The sequence below is a fragment of the Phasianus colchicus genome, chromosome 5 (assembly GCF_987193195.1).
Source record: "Phasianus colchicus chromosome 5, bPhaCol1.hap1.1, whole genome shotgun sequence".
In the NCBI taxonomy this organism is placed as follows: Eukaryota; Metazoa; Chordata; class Aves; order Galliformes; family Phasianidae; genus Phasianus; species Phasianus colchicus.
The window spans coordinates 61,095,594-61,118,527 of NC_143440.1; the positions used below are offsets into that span (position 1 = coordinate 61,095,594).

Sequence of the window (22,934 nt, forward strand, 5' to 3'; positions counted from 1 at the left end):
AATATGATGGTGGATCAGGTGGCAGAACAGGCAGCTGAAGGAAAAGAAATTGGTGAACTGGCTTTAATTCCAGGCGGTAAACTTAAAATATCTGAACCTTAATCAGAACCTCTAAGGTATTGTAGAGAGGATAGAAATCTAATTAATAATTTAGAAGGGAAGAGAGCAAGCTGACAGGTGGGTGCACACCCAGATGGACACATTGTCGTGCTCTTTATTATTTTATAGAAATTGGCTCTAAGGGAACATAATAAAACACAAGGGGGTACAGACATCAGAAAGTAACTGTACAGTCCTAGTACCAGGACTGGGTACAAGAGGGGCTTGTTGGGAAAGGGAATCTTTTAGGACAACAGTTGCAAATTGATTTTTTTCAGAACTGCCAGGAAAAAGGAGGGTTTCGGTATATGCTAGTTCTAACAAATACCCTTTTCAGGGTGGCCAGAAGCATTCCCTTGCAGGACCAATAAAACCAAAGAAATGAAAGGTATTGCTGCAGGAGATTATACCAAGTGGGTGTCCTGCAGCAATACCCTTCAACAAGGGAACTCACTTTATTGCAGAGATTGTCCAACAGGTCAGTAAGCATTGGGAATAAATTGGCAATTGCACATATCACACAGACCACAGGCGTGTGGTCAGGTGGAAAAGATGAACTATCTAATTAAATCACAGGTTGTAAAACTGGGCCAGGAAGCTGGACTGTCCTGGCCAAAGTTGTTGCCTTTGGCTCTCCTTAGGAGCAGAATGAAACCTAGAGCCAAAGAGGGGTTAAGTCTTTCAAAATACTGTACAAAAGGCCTTATGTTGTACAAACAGGATCTCTACCCAGGTAGGGAGTGAAATACTGAGCATGTGGTAAGTCTACAAGAACAGCTTCAGGAAATAGAGAAACTGGTTCTAGGAACTAGAGCCCAAGGCCTTGACGGCTTGATACATAATATTTTAACAAGAGATTATGTGTATATAGCAGATGTCTTTCACATTTGCCCCTGAAATCAAGGTGGGTAAATCTGTTCCAGTGCTGCTAACATCCCGCACAGCAGTGGTTAAGAAGGTCCCTCAAATACAATGGGATAATTGTTAGAAATGTTCATTTGATTAAGTGCAGCATTTGATGTAAATGTTTATGTATCTCTTGTGAAAAACATCATTGCAAAGTATACTTATATCAGTAATTGTTTGGTATGTGGGCAAGCTAAGGACTTAAACTTTTCACTTCTTGTTGTCCCTGATGATTTTAAGGCGAGAAATCAAATTGTTGCAGGGTTTGAGTTACTGTCCTTGTGGGTGATGATCAACAAGAATGTAGATTGGATTAACTACATTTGTTATAATCAGTGGAGATTTACAAACTATACAAAAGAGTGCAATAAAGGGAACTGCAGAACAGTTAGATGCCATAAGTAGGATGGCCTGGGAAAATAGAATCTCCTAAGATATGATACAAGCTGGGAGAAAAAAAAAAAAAAAAAAGGGTGTATGTGTAATGCTGGGTACCGGTTGTTGCACCTTCATCCCAATAACACAGCTCCAGGTGATACAATAACTAAGGCATTGCAAGGGCTTACCACCCTTGCCAATGAACTGGCAGAAAAATCGGGGATACTTCTATCACTGGATGGTTGGAGTCCTGGTTTGGTGCATGGAATGGGGTGATTGTATCCACGTTTACTTCTTTCATAGTAGTAGCAGGAGCCCTGATGGCCACTGGTTGCTGTGTTATTCCCTGTGTGAGGGGACTGGTACAGTGATTGATCGAGACAGCACTATTGAAGCAAACACCAATGGAGTCACCACATTTGGATAAAATGATGGTATTAGAGGAGATGGGAAATAAAGAAAGTGGAGAAGAGGGAGATGTCTATAAAAGTGAAACTTTAAAAATTGCAGAAAGCAACAGTGTATGAAAAAAGAAAAAGGGGGGGAATTGTGGGAATCAAATGTTGTTTCTGCATTAGAATTGGATAATATTTTTTATTTCATGAACTCCGTTGTCATAGTTCTTTTTGGGAGTCCTTCTACTTAACTTGGGGAAGATCTCGGATAGTTTGCATCACTTATCCTCTAGCCAAATCTTCCCAGGAATGCCGCTCTGTATATAGGTGTATATATGTATATTTTGTCACACACACTGCAAGAATATCCTGCACGAGATCAAACCGGAGAACAAGTCATGGTATGCCCGAGGAAGCGCCTGAAGAGACATCTGAAGGCCTGCCATCTTCCCCCCCCAGTGCTCTTTGTTTAACGAAGACTTTGGAGACAAACACCATATCGATACGATGACAAGAAGAGCACTGAGACTTCTTGGAAACAACAGGATGGCTGCTGACTTACACCAGATAACACACGAATCAACAAACGTAAACTGATAAGATTGTGAACCTGGAGCACCCAGCAAATGGGGAAACTGGGCAGGGGATGGATAAAGGGAAAAACAGGGTATAAAGATTGTCATCTTGTGTCCATAGGTGCGCTCCTGCTTGCGGGACGCCCGCCATTGCAATTGCAAATAAAATCTGCCTCTCTGGATGTGGAAGAGGCCTCCTTGAGCTGCTGGACTGTTTCCCGCAGCTGCACGGTAAGGAGGCTGAATGTCTGCTTGAATGTCACTGGCACCTCCTGGTACCGCCTGCTACCTCCCTGTGTTATCTCCTCTCATTTCTGTGGCTCTGACCCCACACGTCAACCCCATGTCCCCTCAAGTCCCCCCGTGCCCCCTGGCCAACTTTGCTCCGGGTCAATGTCACCATGGGGTTGACAGGGATAGGGATGCCTGTGGGGTGCGTGGAGTCCTGGGAGAAGTTGATGGCCGTGCGCAGTGGGGTGATGGTGTCCTCGTCTGTGACAGTGGGGTGGGGGCAGTGCCCCACAAGTGGGGGTCATTGCCCCCAAAATGGGGCTTGTGCCCCACGCGTGCGGGCAACTTGCATGGGGACTGCATTCTGTGATGCTTTGTCCTTTCTCCAAATGTTCTGTGACTTCAGCAATCCCACGTCATGCCGCAGCAGAAATGGGGTCCTGCAGTACGTCAGTGATCTCTGACTTGAGGTGCGCAGGGGCTGCACGAAGTACGCACGCTGCAGCCTCCCAACTTCTTTGGGCTTTGGGATCGATGTTTGAGCCAAAGGGCTACACGCTGCCATATGGGCAGGTGCCAGGTTCACCCGCTGAGGACACCAAATCCTAAAATAATTTCACAATGGTCTTTAATTGCTGTGCGAGTAGATGACACACGTTTCTCACTGGGAAGCCATAAGCTGACCCCGACAGTTTGGCAGACAGCACTCGCTCCATTCACACTGTAATCGCAGCCCTTTGCTGTCCAGGCTGCACACACAGCTTCTCAGCACCTTGCTGCATTAGTACTGAAATTTGTACTCCCCTACTTATTAGAAATTTCACCAGTAGCCTTTGAGGACAGACTGGAATCAAAATATGTGGGCCTTCATAGCTCGTCTTTTTTTTTTTTCTTTTTTTTTTCCTTCATGCTTTTATGGGAACTTTGAGATCACAGCCTGAAGCAGTGACGGAGCACCTGGTGAGGGGTGTAGCCCTGCAAGCACAGGTGGATGCAGTGCACCTGTGGGACCAGATGGGGCTGAGCCTGGCTCCACCCCTCCCTCACCTCATTTAAGGGCTGGCAGCCCCAAAGGCAGGGTTTCTTCCTGGAGACTGCCTCCTGTGGATTGTTGGGTGAGCTCTGGTTCTTGGAAGGAGGTGTTTCTTTATTGCAGGGCTTTGGTCTCTGCCTTTCTAAGGGGGTCCTAAGCTGGGTCAGCTACTGAAGGAGCTATCTCTGCTATGCCTGTCCTTATGATGCCCTTCAATTGTTCTCTGACGGGAATGAAGGGGTTATCTCCCTTTCTCTGAACTGGTAATGGAGGGACTGATGTTTGTTCCGTTCGTTTGCTCTTGTCTCGTTTCTGGAATGCTTCAATCGCCCCAAGGTAATGCTGGTTGGCTGACTGAGCATTGCAAATCTGGAAATGCCTGGAGCTAATGTGCTTTTCCGTAAAGGGATTCTGTGTTCTCCAGATCTTCTTTGCAGCTCTTTTTAAGTTGAATATCTTCCCGTGAAGTCTCTGTTCCCTCTTTCGTGATTCTCCTTGCATGATCTCCAACCTGGGACTCCAAACTTGGTTTCTCTGCTACCACGTTGCCCCAACTCTTTTTATGGCACATTCCCTCTGTGTCCTTGTGTCCTGTTTGTGTCTTGGAGTCCTCCCTGTGTCTTCTGCCCCCCTGTCCCCTCTGTGTCTCCTGTGCCACGTATTAATTTCACCCATGCTGAGTATTGTTTAAGGGCACGTATTTAAATTATGCTCCGTGTCTCTTTGGATCCTGTTCTGTTTTGCAGCTCGATGGGGTTTAAGGGTTCCTGGGGCTCTTCTAGTTAGTGGTTTAAGCACTGTGAAATCTGTGGAGCAGATAATAGAACACCACGAATCCCTTGTATGCAGGTGGGTTTTGTGATGGCTGTGGGACACTCACTTAGAGATGGAATGGGGGTCACAAGGGGCTCGCCTTGCTCCCTGGGGTTTATTCTTCCAGCCCAATAAGCTACGTGGCTGGTGATAGAGTGTGGTGCATGTATCAGGCTGGGACCTGAGCTTAAGAAAACCCCCAGCCCCAGTGGCCGTTTTCTTCATCCTCGCTTAGTGTAATACAGTCTCCACTACTTGAGCATACTGAACACAAGTATTCTGTTCCTGTTTTGTCTGGTTCTCTCCTAGACCTCCCTTACAGATTTGTCAGTAGTAACAGATGTCAGGGCATAGTTCTCAGGGCACGTTGTGGCCGACCACCCCAGGGTCCTAGGGTTCTTTCTGTTTTTATGGCAGATCTGGCTTCATCTTTATAGGAAACAAAGGATTGTCGTCTACTGGATCACTTTGTCTGGATCACCCCAGATATCTCCATCCCAATTGTCAGGGGATGCTGTTAGTTTCCTAGTCTGTATGATACCCAACCTCCCCACCCCTCTTCCTTCCATCCCCTGACCCTCATTCAATAGCTAGCTCTGCAGCTGTGGGACCCACCAGTGTGATGAAGCAGTACCTCTGGTGTGCTGAATACTGGCACTGGCACAAAGAGGCTCTATGGCTGATGTGAATCTTCCCGACTGGACTACTTGGTGAGTTTCCCCAGAGCTGTTGAGCACACAGGCTTCCCCACCTACCCTGGTTGTTCACCATGCCATCGATGTCCTTTGTGGACATGGCTTCAGGTATCATACCAGAGACTCCTTAGAGTCGGAAGCAACCATTTACGATGGTCTAGTCTGACTCGCCCACAATGAACAGGGACATTCACAGCTAGATCAGGTTGCCCTGTGTGTCACCTTGGAAGGGACAGGGCATCCACCGCATCTCTGGGCAACCTGGTCTGCTGCGCAGAATCACAGAATGTCCTGGGTTGGAAGGGACCTGGAGGATCGTGAATCTCCAACCCCCCCCTGCTACGTGCAGGGCCATCAACCTCCACATTTCATACTAGACCGGGCTGCCCAGGGCCCCATCCAACCTGGCCTTGAACACCTCCAGGGATGGACGGGGCATCCACAGCCTCTCTGGGCAGCTGTTCCAGCACCTCACCGCTCTCTCTGTGAAGAACTTCCCCCTGACATCCAACCTAAATCTTCCGTCCCTCAACTTAAAACATTTCCCCTTGTCCCTTGCTATGAAAGATATTTTCCTTATATCTAACCTAAATTTTCCCTTCTTCTTTCCTTCAGCTCCCCTTTGGGTATCGAGAGGCTGTTACCAGGTCACCTCGGAGCCTTCACTTCTCCAGGCTGAACAGCCCCAGCTCTCTCAGCCTGTCCTCACAGGTGAGGCGTTTGATCCTTTGGTTCTTTTTTTTTCTTGTGGCCGTCCTCTGTATGTGCTCCAATGGGTCCATGTCTCTTCTGCACTGAGGGCTCTTCATATGGACACAGTACTCCAGGTGAGGCCTCTTCAGCACAGAGCAGAGGGGCAGGCAGGATCACTACTTTTCACCTGCTGACCGCGCATCTTTTGGTGCAGCCCAGGGTGTGGCTGGTTTTCTGGGCTGGGAGGGCACTTTGCTGGCTCGTGTACAGCTTGGCATCCACCAGGTCTTTTGGGACAGGCCTATGCTCAGCCTTTTCATCCCCCAGCATGTATCGGTAGTGGGGGGTTCTCTTGTCCCGGGTGCAAGACACTGCGCCTGGGTTTGTTGAACCTGATGAGGTTTGTCTGTGCCCGCTGCTCGAGCCTGTCGAGGTCCCTGTGGTTGGCGTCCCATCCCTCTGGCGTGTCACTGCTCCCCACAGGTTGGTGTTGTCAGCAGGGTTTCTGAGGGTGCGCTCGATCCTGCTGGTGATGCCACTGATGAAGATACTGAAGAGTCTCAGCCCCAGCACGGACCCCTTTGAGATGCCATTCATCACCGATCGCCATCCAGACATGGAGCCGTTGGCTCCTGCACTCGATGCTGCAGCCGGTTCTTTGTCCATTGAACAGTCCGCTCACCGAATCCGTATCCTTCCAAGTTGGAAAGAAGGATGTTGTGTCAGAGGCCTTGCTGAAGTCCAGGTGGATGATATCAGTGGTTCTTCACTTGGCTATTGATGCAGTGACGCCATCACAGACGGCCACTAGATTGGTCAGGCAGGATTTACCCTTGGTCCTCTGGGTGCTCCAACAGGTCCCTGTCTTTTCTGCGCTAAGGACTCTACACCTGGGCGCGATCCCTAGATATGGGATCACGTAGAATATCGTCTCAGATAAGGGAAACCACTTTACTTCACAAGTCCTACAGGAGCTAATGAGAACTCTAGAAATCAAGCGGGAGTTCCGTACTCACCGGCACCCTCCTTCTTCAGGGAAAGTAGGATGGATCGGTCAGATGCTGACAAAGCGCTTGTCAAAATGGATTTTAGAGACCAAATGACCATGGCCAAAGCGTTTACCTGTAGCCCTTCTCAGAATACAAACTGCTCCCAGAAAAGACTTGGGAGTATCACCGTATGAAGTGCTGTTTGGGTTGCTGTACTTGAGAGGGAGGGGTGAGATGCTCACTCTCGAGACCAAGGATAAGTTTCTTAAGAACTCTTGGAAATCTGGCCCTCATATCTCCATGGAGAAGTACAAAACTTACCGAAAAACAACAGGTTGGTAATGGACCTCATTGGAAATGTATCATAGCAACAGCATCGGGGAGATTGCAAGCCTGAGATGCTCAACCAGTGAGCGAGTGCCAGGAGAGCATTACCTGCATTCGGTTTAGAGTATAGAACGGAATGAATTTCGCTGACTGGTGCACAGTTTCTCCCTTGCTAATGGGGGATGTGAGCCCAGTATTGCAATAACAAATAAACTTTGCTGCTATCACTAAGTTTCTTGCCTAACCTGAAATTTTTGAGTATTTCTCACATGGTCTTGTTTAATATGTTTGTCACCTCCCTTGGTGAGGAGGTTAGTGTCCACCCTTAGTAAGTACCCTGATGAGACGAAGCGGGTGAAGTGGTTGGCACACCAAAAGGCTGTGCTGCTAGACCTGGACAGGCTGGAGAGCTGGGTAGTATCAAACCAGGTGAGCTGTAACAAAAGCAAGTGTTGAGTCTTGCACCTGGGAAGGAATATCCACAAGTATCAGTACAGGCTGGGATGTGACATGCTGGAGAGGAGCTCTGCAGAGAAGAATCTGGGTGTCCTGGTGGATGACAGGTTGGCCATGAGTCAGCAGTGTGCCTTGGCAGCCAAGAAGGCCAATGGAATCCTGGGGTGCATTAAAAAGAGCAAGGGAGCTGATTATTCCCTTTTGCTCCTCTCTGGTCAGGCCTCACCTGGAGTACTGCATCCAGTTGTGGGTTCCCTGATACAAAAATGACAGGGTTCTCCTGGAGAGAGTCGAGCAGTAGGCCATGAAGGTGATAAAGGGCCTGGAGCACCTCCTCAGTGCGGAAAGGCTGGGTGACCTGGGTCTGTTCAGCCTTGAGGAAAGAAGACTAAAAGGGGATCTGATTAATGCTTATTATATTAAGTGTGGGAGTCAAAAGGACGTGGCCAACCACTTTTTAGAGGTCTCTGGGGACAGAAGTAGGGGATATGGCCATAAAGTGGAACACAAGAAGTTCCGCACCAACACCAAAGGAACTTCTTCACAGTAAGGATGATGGAGCACTGGAGCAGGCTGCGCAGGGAGGCTGTAGATACCGGGGTATGTCTGGCAGGACTGAGGCTTGGGGACCAGGCCAGGTCAAATCCAGTGCGCTTTGCTCTCATTCTTAGTGCTTGCTTTTGCTCAGGAGGGTGGGTGGTGAGCCTTATGAACCAGTGCCTGCAGATGGGGTTTGTGGAGAAAGAGGTCCTGCAGGCCTTGTGTGACACCCATGGAGCTATAGTGAGGCTGCATCAGTGTAAAACACCAGAAATCCCCAGAGGTGTGAAGGTGAGCTGTGGGCACCAGTAACACAAGAGGGAATGTGCGTGCTTGGGTTTGGATGCTTCTGTGTGTTTTAAGTGACTGTGATACCACTGCTCAGTCAGTTTGAGTGTGTGGAACAAGTGTGACCCCCCGCCCCCGGGGTCTCCTTGGTCCGCGGTTGCTCCGCCGGCTGCCGTTAGCTGAGCCGCCATACCATCTGGTATGGTAGCAAATGATGTTTAGCATCCTGGATGCTGCTCATGATAATCCCGAGCTTCCTGGCTGTGGCTTTGTGATGCTTTTCAGGGCTTTTTGATGCATTTTGAAGCCTCGGCTGCTCCCTAACGCCTCTCTCCTCCTGCCGTGTCCATTCCTGGCTCCCGACCTACGAGCTGGCTGTGCAGACCTGTCGTCATCACGCTGCGGCAGGAGGAGCTCACCTTGAGCAGCATCTCCCTTGCCCCGCCCCCTGCCTCTGATTGGGCAGCGGCGGCGCCGCCCCGCCCCCGGGGTCTCCTTGGTCCGCGGTAGCTCTGCCGGCTGCCGTTGGCTGAGCCGCTGTGCGCGGGAGCGAGCGTTGGGAGCCGGCTGCCGGAGGCGCGGCTCTCCTCGCAGAGCGCCGCTCCTGCCGCCTGGGCCGCCCCGCAGGACAGCGCGGCGGCAGCCGGAGCTGTCCGGGCAGCACCGAGAGGGAAGCCGCGGCGCGACGGGAGCGAGTGCTGAGGACAGCTGTGCCGGAGGTGTGCGGGAGAACGGTCCCGGGACGGGGAGAGGGGCTGTGCGGGGCTCCAGGAAGCTGCAGGGAGGCGACGGGGGGGATCTAGAGAGATCTGAGGCTGTAGGCGGCTGCGAGGGAGTGTGGGGGTTCTGGGGAGCTGGATGATCGTTGTGGTCCTTTTCAGCCCCCCTGCCGTTCTGTGGTTCTGGTAAATGCTGTGGAAAGTGAAAGTGGTGTTTCTGCATTGGATATTGAAAGGGGCAGTTGATCTAAAGAAGTGAGCTGTAGCACGTCCTTAGAAATAGCTGACGTGGACAGTAAGATTACCATATGCATATAGGTAACATATTTTAGAGACATAGTTACCGAATTACGTGACCAATTCTTTCTCCCAAAGCTGCAACAGACTTTGAGTCCAGGAGTTGGGGAAGAGTACGAGGCAAGGAAAGTTGGGGTAAGAGGATGAGGCTTAGGACCAGGAACCTCTTCCATCGGTATTAACTCTTGCCGTTCTCTTTTTGGATTAGGAATCCATGTGTTTTTTTTAACGAAGAACAGACTTATTGTGCTGCTTGTGAGTGAATTCATTCACGCTTGTTAGCTGGTTTTCTTCTCTAAATGGAGCTGCAATGGAAGTGGACGCTTGTGGTCAGATGTGCGGCCCCCTCCCGCGTGCTCAGATTAGCCAAGTTGGCAAGGCCTGGCTCTTGGTTGGTGAGTTGTGCCCAAGGTCAGAGAGTTGACTCTTGTGAGCTTTGAGTCATGTCTTCCAGTTGCACGTTGTGTTCTTTCTGTTGTGTTGACCTCTTGAGCTCCAGCCCTAAGTGAGGATGCAAGTGCTACCGCAGAAGGAACGGTTTAGATTGGAAATGCAATGCAAAGAACTGGAGCCAGCAGGAGCAGGGAAGCGATCATCCTCCTGTGCTCAGCACTGGTGAGTCCTCACCTTGAGTACTGTGTTCAGTTCTGGGTGCCTCACTACAGGAAGGACAATGAAAACCTGAAAGGTGTCCAGAGAAGAGCAGTGAAGCTGCGGGGCATCTAGAGCACAAGTCTTATGGGGAGCGGCTGAGGGAACTGGGATCATTTAGTCTGGAGAAGAGGAGGCGCAGGGAAGACCTCCTCACTCTCTACAACTAGCTGAAGAGAGGTTATGTCGAGGTGGGGGTCGTCCTCCTCTCCCGTGTAAGTAGTAATAGGACTGGAGGGAGTGGCCTGAAGTTGCGTGAGGGAAGATTGAGGTTGGATGTTAAGAAAAACTTCTCCACAGGAGTGGTCAGACGCTGGAACGGGCTGCCCAGACAGGTGATAGAGTTACCATCCCTGCAGGTGTTCAAGAAACATTAGATGTTGTCGTGAGGGGCGTGGCTTAGTGGGAAATGTTGGTGGAAGGTGGATGGTTGGACCGGATGATCTTGGAGATCTTTTCCAAGCTTGCTAATTCTATGTTTCTATGAAAGACATGTGCTGGTGAGTGCTTTGCTGGGTGAGCATCACCCTGCTGGAAAGCAGACAGCTGTAGTCTTTATCAGACAGCCACATCCATGGGGATTGGAGGCTTTTTAACCTTAACCTCGTCTTTCATGTCTCGTGGGCAGTAAGTCATGTTGTTTTAAAGCAAGATCTTAGAGGCAACCTTGATTTCTTCAGCCACCAGAGCTCTCCACCATGCTTCTCCGTGTGATGTGAGACCATATTGGAGGCCGTGCAGAAGTCTGGGTAGGTGAAGTCAGTTGCTCTTCCTTTTCCCCCCAGGGCTGGAAGTAGCGGGGAACGGGACTGTGGGACATCCCAGCAGTGGGTTCCTACCTCAGCAGAACCAAATGGCTGTTCTGGTCCACGTGGTCATTTTGAGTGAATCTGACACAAATTAGAGACATGAGGGGCCTGTGAGCAAAAAGCATGCGCCGCATTTTGTGGTGCAAGATGTTCTCTGAGCTGCTGCTAAGAATGCCCAGCATGCTTCCTTTTTGATGGGAAGAGATTTAGCAAGGATTTTTTAGATGAAAATAGATGAAAATCACGTATTTCCTTTTGATTGACCTTTCTTTCATACTGCTTCTTGAAAAGTTACCTTTGGATTCTAAACCAATATTTATTACAGAAGAGAATACATATGCACCCCGCACTTTTATCTGCACAAAAAAACTTCTGAACATCTGTTTACGTGTTTCTTTTTGGCACTGAGATGAAGCTGTGTGGAACATAGGCTTGGATGAATTTTCAGTCAGTAGCAGGGACGTGTAATGCTCATCTTAGATGTCGTGCTGACAGAAAGAGCAGAGAGGTAAATTTTATGGGGTTGCATGCTATTTTTTTCTTTTTTTTTTTTCAGTCATGACCATGGAAGCGTTACCCAGACGAAATGAGCATTTGTCACCTGGACTTTCTACACATGACAGAGGAAGTGGAAGTCAGCAGCTGAAGCGTCTGGGAAGACCCCTGCATGGGAATGGTGAGAGTTACTCTGGCACCGTCCTTTGGAAATCTCAGGGCTCTGTAAGCTCTGAAGCTGTGTCATAACTCCTCCCGTGGTGCTGGCTCAGCTCTCCCTTTCTTTTGTGTAGGAGAGCTGGAGTTCAACTCCTTCCTGTTTCCTGCCTATGTGCTCCCTGCTTTGCCCATGGCCCAATGGGCTTTTATTCCTCGCACCCAGATTGGCACGTGTGGATAAGGGCCTCTGTTTACGTTTATCTTTTGCTTGTGGTGACAGCTCATAGCTGAGCTTGTGGTTAACGAGACACACAATAGCTGGAGATACAGTTCTCTGCGTCCCTAAAACACGAGCTTTGTGGCAGCCACGAGCCCAAGGAACAGCGAGTTTCTGTGTTTTATTTCTGTGCTTGCTCCCATTGCCCCGCGGCCCTGTTGAGGTTGAAGCCGGTGGGTGGCTCAGCACCACACACTCCCCTGTTCCCCGTGGGATGGGGGAGAGTGTTGGGTGGAAAAAGAGAAGTAAAACTCATGTTTTTGAGATAAAAGTAGTTCTGAATATATATATGAATGTATTGCAAGTGATGTACAAGCAATGGCTCACCACCCGCCAACCACTGTCCAGTTAGCCGCCAAGCAATAAAAGAGAGTGAGATGTACTCTCATCCCCTTCAAAACTCCTTCCACTTGATGCCGTATAGTATGGAATATCCCTTTGGCCAGTTTACGTTAGCTGTCTTAATTCGGTTCCCTCCCAGCTCCTTGTTGAGAGCTTTGCTGAGAATGGCCTTGGCTCTGTGCAACTTTGCTTGTCAGAAACTATAAAGATCAGGGTGTTATCAGTGTGATTTTTCTCCTAGAACCCAAACATAGCATCATACCAGATACTCTGAAGAAAAATCCCTCCCACCTGAGACTAAGGCAGCCCCCCAGTGTGTGTGCCGTAAGCCAGATAGGGATGCAGGTGTTGCATTTCCCTGGCAGCGTTGGCCAGGGATGCTGGGGAGGTTTTGGTGCCCAGCTTGGACGTCGCAGCACTGCTGTGCCTGTCAAAGCAGCATGCTGCGTGCTCTCCGAGCAACGAAGCAGCGTTTCATCAACAATGTGCCATGCTATTTCCTGGAACCTGGTGCATTTGTGTCTCTGAGGCTAGGTTTACCCTACGAGCTCTTCTTGCAATAGCTGTTTTGAATTCCATTGCAGGCGTGTGAGCAGAAGTGCTTTTCCCTCCTTGTGTTCTGTCTCACAGTGTTTGCCCATGGTTGGTAGAAGAAGGTGCTGATGGAGTCAGCAGTAGATTCTGTTGGCTTACCCTCTGGTAAGCCTTCATCCCTGGAGCTCACTGCTGCACAGAAGAGTACACGCGTGTTTATCCCAGGGCTGCAGTAAACGGGAGCCTGGTTGGCATAGCACTGAGCAGCACCTAATGGGCTCTGCAGAGGATGGCTTTGCAGAAGGAGCAGGAGTGCCTGCGTCCACCTGTATCCTCGGATACGTTCTGGCAGCAATGCACCAGCTGTGGCCACAGTGACTGAATGCAGGGCTTGGCTTGGGGCTGCCGTGTGGCACTTACTGCCCCGCCGTATGCCTGGCAAAGCACAGCCACCCCTCGCCCACGACAAGCGTTTGTCTTAGTGTCGTGTTTCATGCTGTCTCCTGAACCTCAGGAACTGGAGGCAGCTTCCCCACAAGAAGGGGAGAACAAAATGAGGTCATCCTGGAAGCAAAAAGGCAAAAATCCACTTGGGAAAGAAATGTATATAGCAGTCTCGTAGCAGTTCTGTGTTTCTCCCGTCTCTTCCTTGATTTCCTTACAGTGAAATAGATATGTGCTGTAACGTGCTCTTGAATGAAACAAAGGACTCTAGTGTGGATTTTATGTAGGCCCTGCACTGCAAGGTATGCTGCTGGGAGGAAGTGTCCATCTGCCCGAGGGTAGGAAGACCCTGCAGAAGGATAGCCTGAGGCCGGTTGTACGAGGCTCAACAAGAGCAAGCGCCGGGTCCTGCGCTTTGGTCATGACGACCCCGTGCCAGCTTCTCCAGGATTTGGCTGAGGTAGAATTCCAACCGCCCTCTGATTCTAGAATGTTGGAGTGTTGGAATCTTCTGGTCTTGTGACGTGGTCTTGCTTCCCCACCTTGTCTGTCATGGTGGAGCAGCCTGGTGGCCCTTAGTGATGTCATAAGCAGCTAGAATGAGGGGAGGAGCAGTGCCTGCTGCGTCCCTTCATTGGAGCGCTTGAGCTCTGACTGAGCAGCTTGCTTGTTGCACTTGTGCATCGACTGAGTACCTTCGTTTTCACACCGTCTTGTGCAGCATCTTGTAGGTAAGCTGAGACAGTGTGAGATAGACGGGTGGACAGTGAGGTGTTGAAAGCTGCTGGCTGGCGGAGCTGGTAGTATCATGCTGCTTACTCTTTGACCATCAGACATAATTTTCACTCAGTAGCTACATTCCAAAGCATAGAGGTGGCATTTGTCTTAGGGCTTTTCCCTTGTCGTCTTTGTTAAATTATGCAAGCTCACTGATCAGCTCTTTCTCTCTCCTCTCCCCGCCCTCTGCCTTCTCCTTTGATGCAGCTTTTGCTCGCGGAAGAACAGAGCAAAGTGACAAGAAACGGCTGCGGCTTCAAGGAACTTGTTCTGATCTCTTGCCTGGTATGTGCCACGCGTTGTCCCCCCACGTGGTTTTGCAGCCTGCGTCGCACCGTGTTTAGTAACACAGCCTCATCCAGCCTTGACGGGACACCGGTCATGTATAGAGTTATTCCACTTTCCCTCCAGCTCAGCCCTCAGAAGGATGCTGTCTGTGATGCTGTGACCGGCTAGTCTTTAGGAAACCAATCCCTTAGGCAAGGAGTCCTAGTCCCAGTTTGTGCAGGGCTGCACAACATGACCATGAGCATGCGTGCTTTGGCTGCGTGTGCGCACGACAGCTGTGGGGAGCACAGCAGAGATGCAAGCAGAGGAAATCCATGTGCAAGGTTGCAGCTGGCGCTGGAGGTGAACTGGTGGGAGCCGGGCGCTGGGGAGCAGATCCACCCCCAGCAGTGACTCCTCTCACTGCCCTGCTACTGTGCTGTCGGAGTGCTCTGAGCAAGCGTATCTGCTGCTTTGTGCTGGAGTCCCCATCTTCTAGCAGAGGGATAGCGACTTGGTAAACTGCTGCGTAATAGGCTGTCTCGTTTGAATTGACTGAACAAAGTGGTTGTTTCTAGAACACCTGCCTATGCCAGTGGGTAACTGAGGGTAGTTCTGAAGAAGTCTCTCCATACCGTGGTGTGTGAACAGAGAAAATAGAAGTGTGTTTCTTTTCAGTTCCAGCTTGTCGTGCCTGCTGTGATGGGCATCGCGTGCAGCGAGATCAGCTGTGGGCCTGACCTGGCACAAATGGAGGTAGAGTATGAAGCTCTGATTGGTCTTTGTTCTGCTGACTTGAGCCGGCAGAGTGAGCTGCAGATGAGCTCTCCTGCTTTTCAAGAGAGAGAGAATCCTTCCAGCTCTATCGGTGTCACTGAAAAGCTGCCTGAAAAGCTTCATGTCCTTGCTACGAGCATCTAGATGGCCGTGGACGTTATAGTACCGACAGAATCAGATCGAGCGTTATAAACATGCAGAAGCATTTTCCCCATCCTGCTTGGATTTTGTCACCCAAAGACCAAGTTCTCATATTCAGTAAGTTAAGGGAAGCAGGCACTTGTAGTGAGCCAAGGATTGGGTCAGTGGACCAGCTCCTGTGTCCAGTCCATGGCTGAGGTCTCCAAGCAATAGGTTACAGGAAGCAAGCAGACTCTTACGCTCCTCTTTGGCAAGACAGTAGTGCAAGCGTGGCAAGTTTATAAAACTCCAGGAGTCCTCCCGGTTGGGGTGTTTGTCCTCTTAGTCTGGGTAGAGAGAGACGCATCTTTGCATTGCCTGGTGATACTGCTGCACGTCGGGAAGAGAAACAGCTGTTATTAGACTTGCAGTTTCTTGTTAAGCACTCACGATAAGGATCTTTCTCTGCAGATGTGCTCCTTGCTCTGAAATTGTCCTCGTTTGTCCTCAGCTCCTCACCATGGCCTGTGCTCTCTGTTTCAGACTGAGAACAATGGGAAGCCCCAGCTGATCCACGAGGAGTCACCTGTAAATATTCCAGCTGTTGCTGCTGCCCATGTTCTTAAGAGATACGTTGCCCAGGCACCGGATGAACTCTCCTTTGAGGTAAGCAGTTAAGGGCATTCCTAGTTGTCATGTACAGGAGAGTATAAGTGAACGCATCAGGAATATTCTCAGACACCTTCAGAATGTTTGGTGAGGTTGCAGTCTTTTGCAGGTGGGAGACATCGTGTGCGTTACTGATATGCCACCAAAGGAGCTGACCCCCTGGTGGAGAGGCAAGCATGGTTTTCAGGTAGGCACAAGCTTCGGACTTGAGAGCGCAACTTCGGTCAGGTCGGGAATCTCGGCTAAGAGCTGTGCTGCCTGCACAGGATGGCTCATGGATGTAAACATTTTCCCTGTGTCGGTGTCAGAGATGGTCTTTGTAGGAAACTGTCTCCTCAATTCACTTAGAAGCAAGAGCCTTCACAATATGCATCAGGTCATGGCCACTGAACCCCACCTTTGGAAATACAGCAGCTAAGACAGTGTTTCAGTGTCTCAGAGTATTTTGCTTGCACCCATGCAGAACGTGAAGTTAGTGTCTTTTAGGAAGTTACTGCCTGTCAGCCAAGGTAGGGTAACAGACCCTTCGCGTGCTTGTTGCTGCTGCTGGCTGCAGAACGCTGGGTAGCTCAGAGCTGGGGATCGGAGCTGCATCTCAGTCAGCAAGAACTTTCTTCTTCTACATCTTCTACAGAAGCAATTATTTGTTTTGTAGGTCTTTTGGCTGCAAATGTTGAATAATTATTACTTTTATGCAGGCCACTTTTTGTTGGATAGTCTTACGGAGTGTCAGGCAAGCACGTTCCAAGTAAAATGTTAGGTGGCTTTTGGTTGAACAGTTCAGGCCTGAGAAATGCTGCCTTCAGTATTACACCTCTCTTTTTTTTCTTGTTACAGGTTGGATTTTTCCCAAGTGAGTGCGTGGAGCTCATCAATGGAAAAATTCCGGAGTCTCTCCTCAGTTCAGTGCCAAAGCCAGGTACGGATGTTGCATTTGATGGTGCAGGGAAGCAAAATGGCGTTTCATTTTGGGTGTGTTCTGTGTTTAATACCTCCTTTATCCATCCCGTGTTATAGTCTGTGCTGATGATCCTTCAGGCATATCACGGGGCATATGGCTGGTGTTTTGTAGGCAATGAGAATGAGGGAGGGCAAAGGCAGTTCTCCTGCGAGTCAGTATGAGGTTGAGAACAGCCAGTGTCCCTGGTGGACAGCTAGAGGCCTGGTTGTGTTAGTGATACGCTTGATCAGAACGTGGCTTTTCAGGAGGATCCTTAATCCCCAAGTTGAGCAAGCCAAGCAAGAGGAGTGCATTAAACTCCATCGGAACGCGCAGAGATTTGGCCCGATCCTCCCGTGTTTATGAGTGGACTTGGGGAAATCATAGAATCCTCCTAGTATGGCTTGGGATGGAAGGGAGCTCAAGGATCATCAAGTTCCAATCCCCCTGCCTCAGGCTGGGCTGCCAACCAACCTCCACATCTAATGCGAGACTAGACCCCACTGCCCAGGGCCCCATCCAACCTGGCCTTTGGCTCCTCCTGCAGGGATGGGAGAAAATCCGTTTTTGTATGTACTTGGTAACGTTCTTCCCGTTTTGACGTGCTCTGTAGAATGTGTTATGCTCAGCCTCATCCAACTGAGCCAAACCTGAAATGAACTGGTTTCTTCCTGTTGTCGTGCAGTGCCAAAGAAACGCGGCAAGCTCGTCACCTTCCTTCGTTCCTTGGTGAAGGCCCGCCCAAAGAAACCGAAAGAGCGGGAGGTGGAGAAGAAAAAGGTGTTTGGCTGTGACCTGGGAGAGCATCTTCTCCACTCTGGTTGCGATGGTAAGGGACAGCCTGTTCCTGAGATCTTCCTCTGTTGGGCATCTAAAGATGAAAGGGAGGTCATATCTAGCAAAGGGGCAGGTTGGTACCGGTGGAGAAATGTGTAATGGAAGTTGATGGCTGAAAGATAAACTGAGGCTAATGCTCTTAAGAGACAAGCACGTTTGTATTTGCTTAAACCAAAGCCTGTAAGCCAATCCCACGCTAGCCTGAAAAGAAAGGAAGCCTTTTGGCCAAGGAGAGTGTCCTGCATCAGTTTCCCAGCTCTCCTGGACATGAGATTTCCCACCTCCTTTCATTCCCATGGAGCTGTGGTGAGACTTGCAGTGTCTCCGGCTTCCCCAGAATTACTTTCTCTAGGCTGATTCCTAGGTCCTGACATTTCTTGAAAGCAAGGAACACGTCTGTCCAGTTTCCTCGTCTTGGACAGCTTTCTTCTGTAAGGAAGAACTAAGCAGTAGCCTGGCTGGGCTTAGTGGATGAGATTTGACAGGAGCACAGCCTGAACCAGGACTTGAATGAGGAGCTCAAGTAACCGCTGGCACGTGTTCTTTAGTCCCCCAGGTCCTCCAGAGCTGCGCCGAGTTCATTGAGCAGCACGGCGTAGTGCAAGGGATATACCGGCTGTCCGGCGTCGCGTCCAACATCCAGAGACTGCGGTAAGAGTGCTGCGACTGACACAGCGGTCAGTAGGGGCGCGTGCCCTGTTGTGGGTGCTGAGAGGCCTGTGCCGTGGGGCAGCTCTGTGCAGGCAGCGTGCGCTCAGCGGTGGTGCGCCAGGCTTGTCACTGTTTGATAGGAACATGGGGCGTTCAGCAGACTTGCTGGAGCAGGAAGTTCTCCTTCTGTCCTTCAGAGCACTGGAAGGCTGTGGGGGACTGCGGTGTCACCGCTGCCAGCTCTCATTCCCGTTTCCTCCTGTTTGCAGAGCCCTTTGGAGCAGCCCACACTCCTCCTTGCTGCTCTGGGCTCCTGGCTTAGGATTGTAGGCTAGGCAGCCAGTTGTCAGAGTCACGGGAAATGCCTTAGCAAAACGAAAAGGTCTCCTTTTGGAAACATCTCATCCAGCATGGCTCGTGTGGTGCTGGTGACTGAGTGTTCATTTTCTCCTGTTAATCGGGAAGCCCTTCCAATGCTTGATTATATTTGGTGTGGCTTTTGACTTGTTTTCCTCTTTCTCAACCCCCCCGCCCGTTTTTGTGCCCTTCTCTCCAGCCAAGAATTTGAGTCTGAGCAGATTCCTGAGCTAACTGTCCGTGACACTCACAGCGTGAGCTCCGTCTGCAAAATGTACTTCAGGGAGCTCCCGAACCCTCTGCTGACCGACCAGCTGTATGACAAGTTCTCGGTAAGCACAAGGCAATGTCTTTCCTTTACCTCTTCCTTGGGCCTCTTGGGAGATGGCTGCAGCAGTGCCCCAGCTCTGAGGCCCTTTTTCTGTTAGCCCCGTGGGGTTTACTCATATGTCTTTGCCACATCATGCATCATGTGGATGCCATTTTCGGTGGTCCCAGGAGGCGGTTATTTCCATATTCGCAAAGCTTGCGAGAATTCATGTTTTTTGTTTTTTCTTTTGTTTTGTTTTTCTATTCCCCAAGTATTTATAGAATGGGAGTGAGATTTGATAGCAAAGTGCACTTGAAGCTTGAGGAGCTGAGCTGTGCAATCAGGCTGTAAACCGGACCGCTGCTTGGACTCCTTGGCCTTGATGGCACCAGCTGCGTGCCGCTATGTTCCCCAGATGCCTCCTGGAAGGCGTAAAATCTGTCTCGGCGCAGACCAACTGCACGCTGTCCCCATAGTTCCCGACCCTGTGGCAGGTATCTAGCCTGATTTGTGTCTCAGTCCCTTTCTGCACTATTCCAGGAGGCTGTTGGTGCCGCTACAGATGAGGAGCAGCTGGTCAGAATGCAGGACGTCATCCAGCAGCTGCCCGCTCCTCACTACAGGTCAGTGCTGCCCTCACTCTGTTGAGCTCAGCCATGCTGCACTTCAGAGGGCAGTGGTGTGATTCCAGGCTTGTCTCATGCTGGCAACATGATGCCTGCGTATGTTGAAGCAGTTTAAGGCTACACGGGGTTAATTTATTGGGTCGGTTCCTGGGCACGGGGGCACAGTTGGTGCAGCTGGTGGCTGCGGCTGTGCTGTGCTGGGGCTTGGTGCCGCAGCGTGGCACTTAGTCAAGTTGGATCTACTTCATCTTCAGTGACAGTAGCAAAAACATGCATTGAGGCTTGCTTTGTGAACTGCAGCACGGCGTGCTCATTGGTGCTGAACGTTTGCCTCTCTGTTTTTCCAGGACACTGGAGTACCTGATGAGACACTTGGCTCGTCTAGCTGGGAACTGCTCCGTGACAAACATGCACGCTAAGAACTTAGCGATTGTGTGGGCTCCAAACCTCTTAAGGTAAACTTCTTTCTCCATTTCAACACACCGCTTAGATCTGTTCTCCAGAAAAAAATGCAGTCTACCTTTTTCTCCATCGAATGTGCTCTTCTCCTGTACACTGTAGTAAGTGGATGACGGCAGAGCAAGAGCCTGGGCTGTTCTCCAACCGCACGGGCACAATTTCTAGATGACAATTTCTGCCCTCTTGTTTAGATGGGACTGGTGTGTCCTTGATCAGCCAGGAGAATTTCTTCAGCGGCATCACCGCGGAAGCCTCCGGAGCCCAATTTGACAGCTTTTGGCTGCAACAATCCAGACTTGGGGAAACTTGGATCTTGGAGAAATGACTTCTAAAATCTGCCTTTTCTACAGATCACAGCAGAACGAGTCTGCCTGCGCCAGCGGAAGAGCTGCCTGCATGGAACTGCAGACACAGTCGGCTGTGGTGAAATTCATCATCAACCACGCAGATGTCCTCTTCTGCTCCAAATCCGGATCAGACATGGCAGATGGAGCAGGTGAGTGTCTTCCTCCATGAGCTTTATCTTGATCAGACACCTTGATCAAATCCAGGCCTTCTCCAAGATCTTTGAAATACACTTTTTCTATCGTGGGGACAGCAGACTTCTGGGCTTAGAGTAGAATCTGGCATCCTGTTGCTGGATGCTGAGAATGTCCAAGTCCAAACTTTACAATGAGAAAAAAACCATCACTGTCGTTACGATGTTTTGCATGCAGGTGAAGCTTGATGAAAGTGTGGCAGTGAAGCTTTCTGAGTTCCCTGCCCCTGCTTTCTAGGGTTTTTCTTTGCCCGTTTCGATACAGTGAGCTGCTCTTATTAATTATGACTTTGTCCTTTGCCTTAAACATACATCTGACCACGTGCTTATTCTGACCTCCTCTTCTTCTAGTGGCTCGGATAAGCAGGTCTGAGAAAACTATAGCATCTCCCCCAGAACTGTGATGGCTGTGGTGCTGCTTTGTGATCCTCGCTCTTACCTGTGGCTTTCCCTTACAGGGCACGGTTCTCTCTCAGGGCCCAAGTCTGCGTGGGTGTCTTCTCCTGCCACAAAGCTGCTCACCCTGGAGGAGGCACAGGCTCATAGGCGAGGCCACAGCAGCTCTTCCGTTGTGACACAGAGCAGGGACATAGAAGTGGAAGAAGGCCCCACAGCTGTACAGGGGAAATTCCACACAATCATCAACTTTCCATCTGAAAGGTAAAGAGGACTTTGTTTTCCAGCAACCATCATCATTGTTTGGGTGGGTTGTGTTGTTGTTTTTTTTTTCCCCCATTATTTCTTGCGCCAAAACATGTGGAAGATAAATTAAAGTAACGGTGCCTGAAGTGAATTGTTGCAGTGAATCTCTGCTCCCTTTGGACTCTGAGATTCAACTAACATATTCGGTTTAGCCACACGAGGCTGCCATTCCTTCCTTGCTGGGCACGCAGTCACGAGATGTATAAAGCCATGCTGACGTCTACCCTGGCTTGAGCTGTTGCTCTACCTTGAAACGTTGGGGTTTTCCAGCTGTCGGGGCCACATGCCTGAAACCAGTTCCGGTTCTCCTCTAAGCAGAGCTGTTGGTCAGACCTGTTGGCAGTAGAAACTAAACTTGGCGGTGAGATGGGGCTGACGAGGTGTTGATGTCAGAGTCAGAGGTGCTTTTGAATTTCCTTTATGGCTGCACGGTTCCTCAGAAAGCAGTTACGCCTGCTGGCTCCAGAAGAGCCATCCCTTAGATGCTGTCCTGTACAGCCGCGGAGCCTTTGCTCACGTGCTCTGCATCTTGCTTGACACAGTTTAGGGGAATTTAGCCAGCAAGACTTCAGGGCTGAGCTATAGGAGTGGAACCGTCCTCAACTGCTTGAAAGAGAGCGAGTTTCTAAGTTGTGCTTCAGCAGAAACCAGGCGGTGCCAGGAACAAGCAACTGTTGGCAAGAGCTCAGTGCAGCTCTTCCCTCACCCCGCACCACGCACGACTCACACCAGTCAACTGTTTTCTCTCTCCAGACAACGTCCACCCAGCAAGACGAAGGAATCACCAGCTGGCAGTTGGCGTTCCTGCTTCAGCCTGCGGAAACCATCCTCTGTGGCCAAACGCCGACTGCAGCACAGTCCCAGGGAGCCCTCAGAGACGGAAGTCGTGGTGCTGGCAGGTAAGGGTGCGAATCGAGCTTTCAAAGCCTTGCTTTTCAGCGACATAGAACTCATGCAATACAAGTGGACTTGTATCTCCTTCTAGCGTTCCAACCTATACCTAGCATCTTCAGATCACCCCTGATCAAGAGCCACTTTCATAATTCAGCTTGTGAAAGTTTGACACTAACCCCTGTGTATCCTTCCTAGGTGAATTGAGCCCTTGTCTACCCAGAAGAGCCGGGGCAAGTAGCGATGGTGCGCTGTGTGCTTCCATCGATGGAGGGCTCTTAGGAAGCACGAGTCACTGTGGTTCAGATGACAGCCTTCCACATAATAACAGCGATGGAGAGAAGGAGCTCATCCAAGTTCACGCCCTCATTTCTCCTGGCTGTGCTGAAGATGCTGACCTGAGCCTGCTGGACACCACAGTCACCAGCCTGGACTGTGACCCAGTGCCTTTGCAGTGCAGCCCAGCCCAAGCACAGTCCGAGTGCCCCGACAGCAGCACCTCCACGCAGGAGCAGGTCAGCGTCGCTGAGGAGAAGCCGAGCCTCTTGGAGGGGGACTTAGAATCAGGCCTCCAGCCCCAGGCACCGGGCAGCAGCACTGAGAGCTCTGAGCCACTCTCTCCATGACAAGAGAGGATGAGTCCCATCTTTACCCTGGGCCTCTCACGCCCTCCTGTCTTTTACATAATAATAAAAGCACGCTCGTGCTCAATCAACGCCTTGACTGCCTTCCGAGTCTTCATTCACAGAGACTGGGACGAATGCAACGAAGAGCAAGGCACTCCAGCTTGCAACGCGATGGCTGTGGGGTGCACGCAGCAGAGCTCTGGGTTTGTTCCCGTTCTGTCTGGCTTTGGGACGTGTGCAGC

At 50.3% G+C, this 22,934-nt stretch overlaps 1 protein-coding gene and 1 long non-coding RNA gene across 8 annotated transcripts; both read left to right on the forward strand.

Annotated features, from left to right (window-relative positions):
- Positions 1 to 2,345: 2,345 nt before the first annotated feature.
- On the forward strand, positions 2,346 to 8,444 carry LOC149917991 (uncharacterized). Of its 3 annotated transcripts, none has more exons than XR_016467216.1 (4): positions 2,346 to 3,723; positions 5,021 to 5,140; positions 5,741 to 5,836; positions 6,319 to 8,444. It is a non-coding gene; the product is annotated as an uncharacterized LOC149917991 (long non-coding RNA). The 3 variants fall into 3 exon arrangements; XR_016467215.1 differs by having other exon boundaries at positions 2,346 to 2,584; positions 4,364 to 5,140; XR_016467214.1 differs by lacking the exon at positions 2,346 to 3,723 and having other exon boundaries at positions 4,119 to 5,140.
- Positions 8,445 to 8,969: 525 nt separating this feature from the next.
- On the forward strand, positions 8,970 to 22,875 carry LOC149917992 (rho GTPase-activating protein 32-like). 5 transcript variants are annotated; one of them, XM_090141977.1, is made up of 19 exons: positions 8,970 to 9,137; positions 9,513 to 9,829; positions 9,928 to 10,585; positions 10,714 to 10,834; positions 11,451 to 11,570; positions 14,130 to 14,207; positions 14,868 to 14,945; positions 15,630 to 15,752; positions 15,865 to 15,942; positions 16,593 to 16,674; positions 17,381 to 17,524; positions 18,081 to 18,183; positions 18,740 to 18,872; positions 19,391 to 19,473; positions 19,824 to 19,931; positions 20,286 to 20,431; positions 20,932 to 21,133; positions 21,929 to 22,074; positions 22,265 to 22,875. In XM_090141977.1, the coding sequence occupies exons 5-19, from the start codon at positions 11,562 to 11,564 to the stop codon at positions 22,690 to 22,692; spliced, it is 1,941 nt and encodes a 646-aa protein (XP_089998103.1). In that variant the 5' UTR covers positions 8,970 to 9,137; positions 9,513 to 9,829; positions 9,928 to 10,585; positions 10,714 to 10,834; positions 11,451 to 11,561; the 3' UTR covers positions 22,693 to 22,875. The 5 variants fall into 5 exon arrangements, with proteins under 5 accessions (XP_089998103.1, XP_089998104.1, XP_089998102.1 ...); XM_090141978.1 differs by having other exon boundaries at positions 9,934 to 10,049; positions 10,766 to 10,834; XM_090141976.1 differs by having other exon boundaries at positions 9,513 to 10,049; positions 10,766 to 10,834.
- The last annotated feature ends 59 nt before the right edge of the window (positions 22,876 to 22,934 follow it).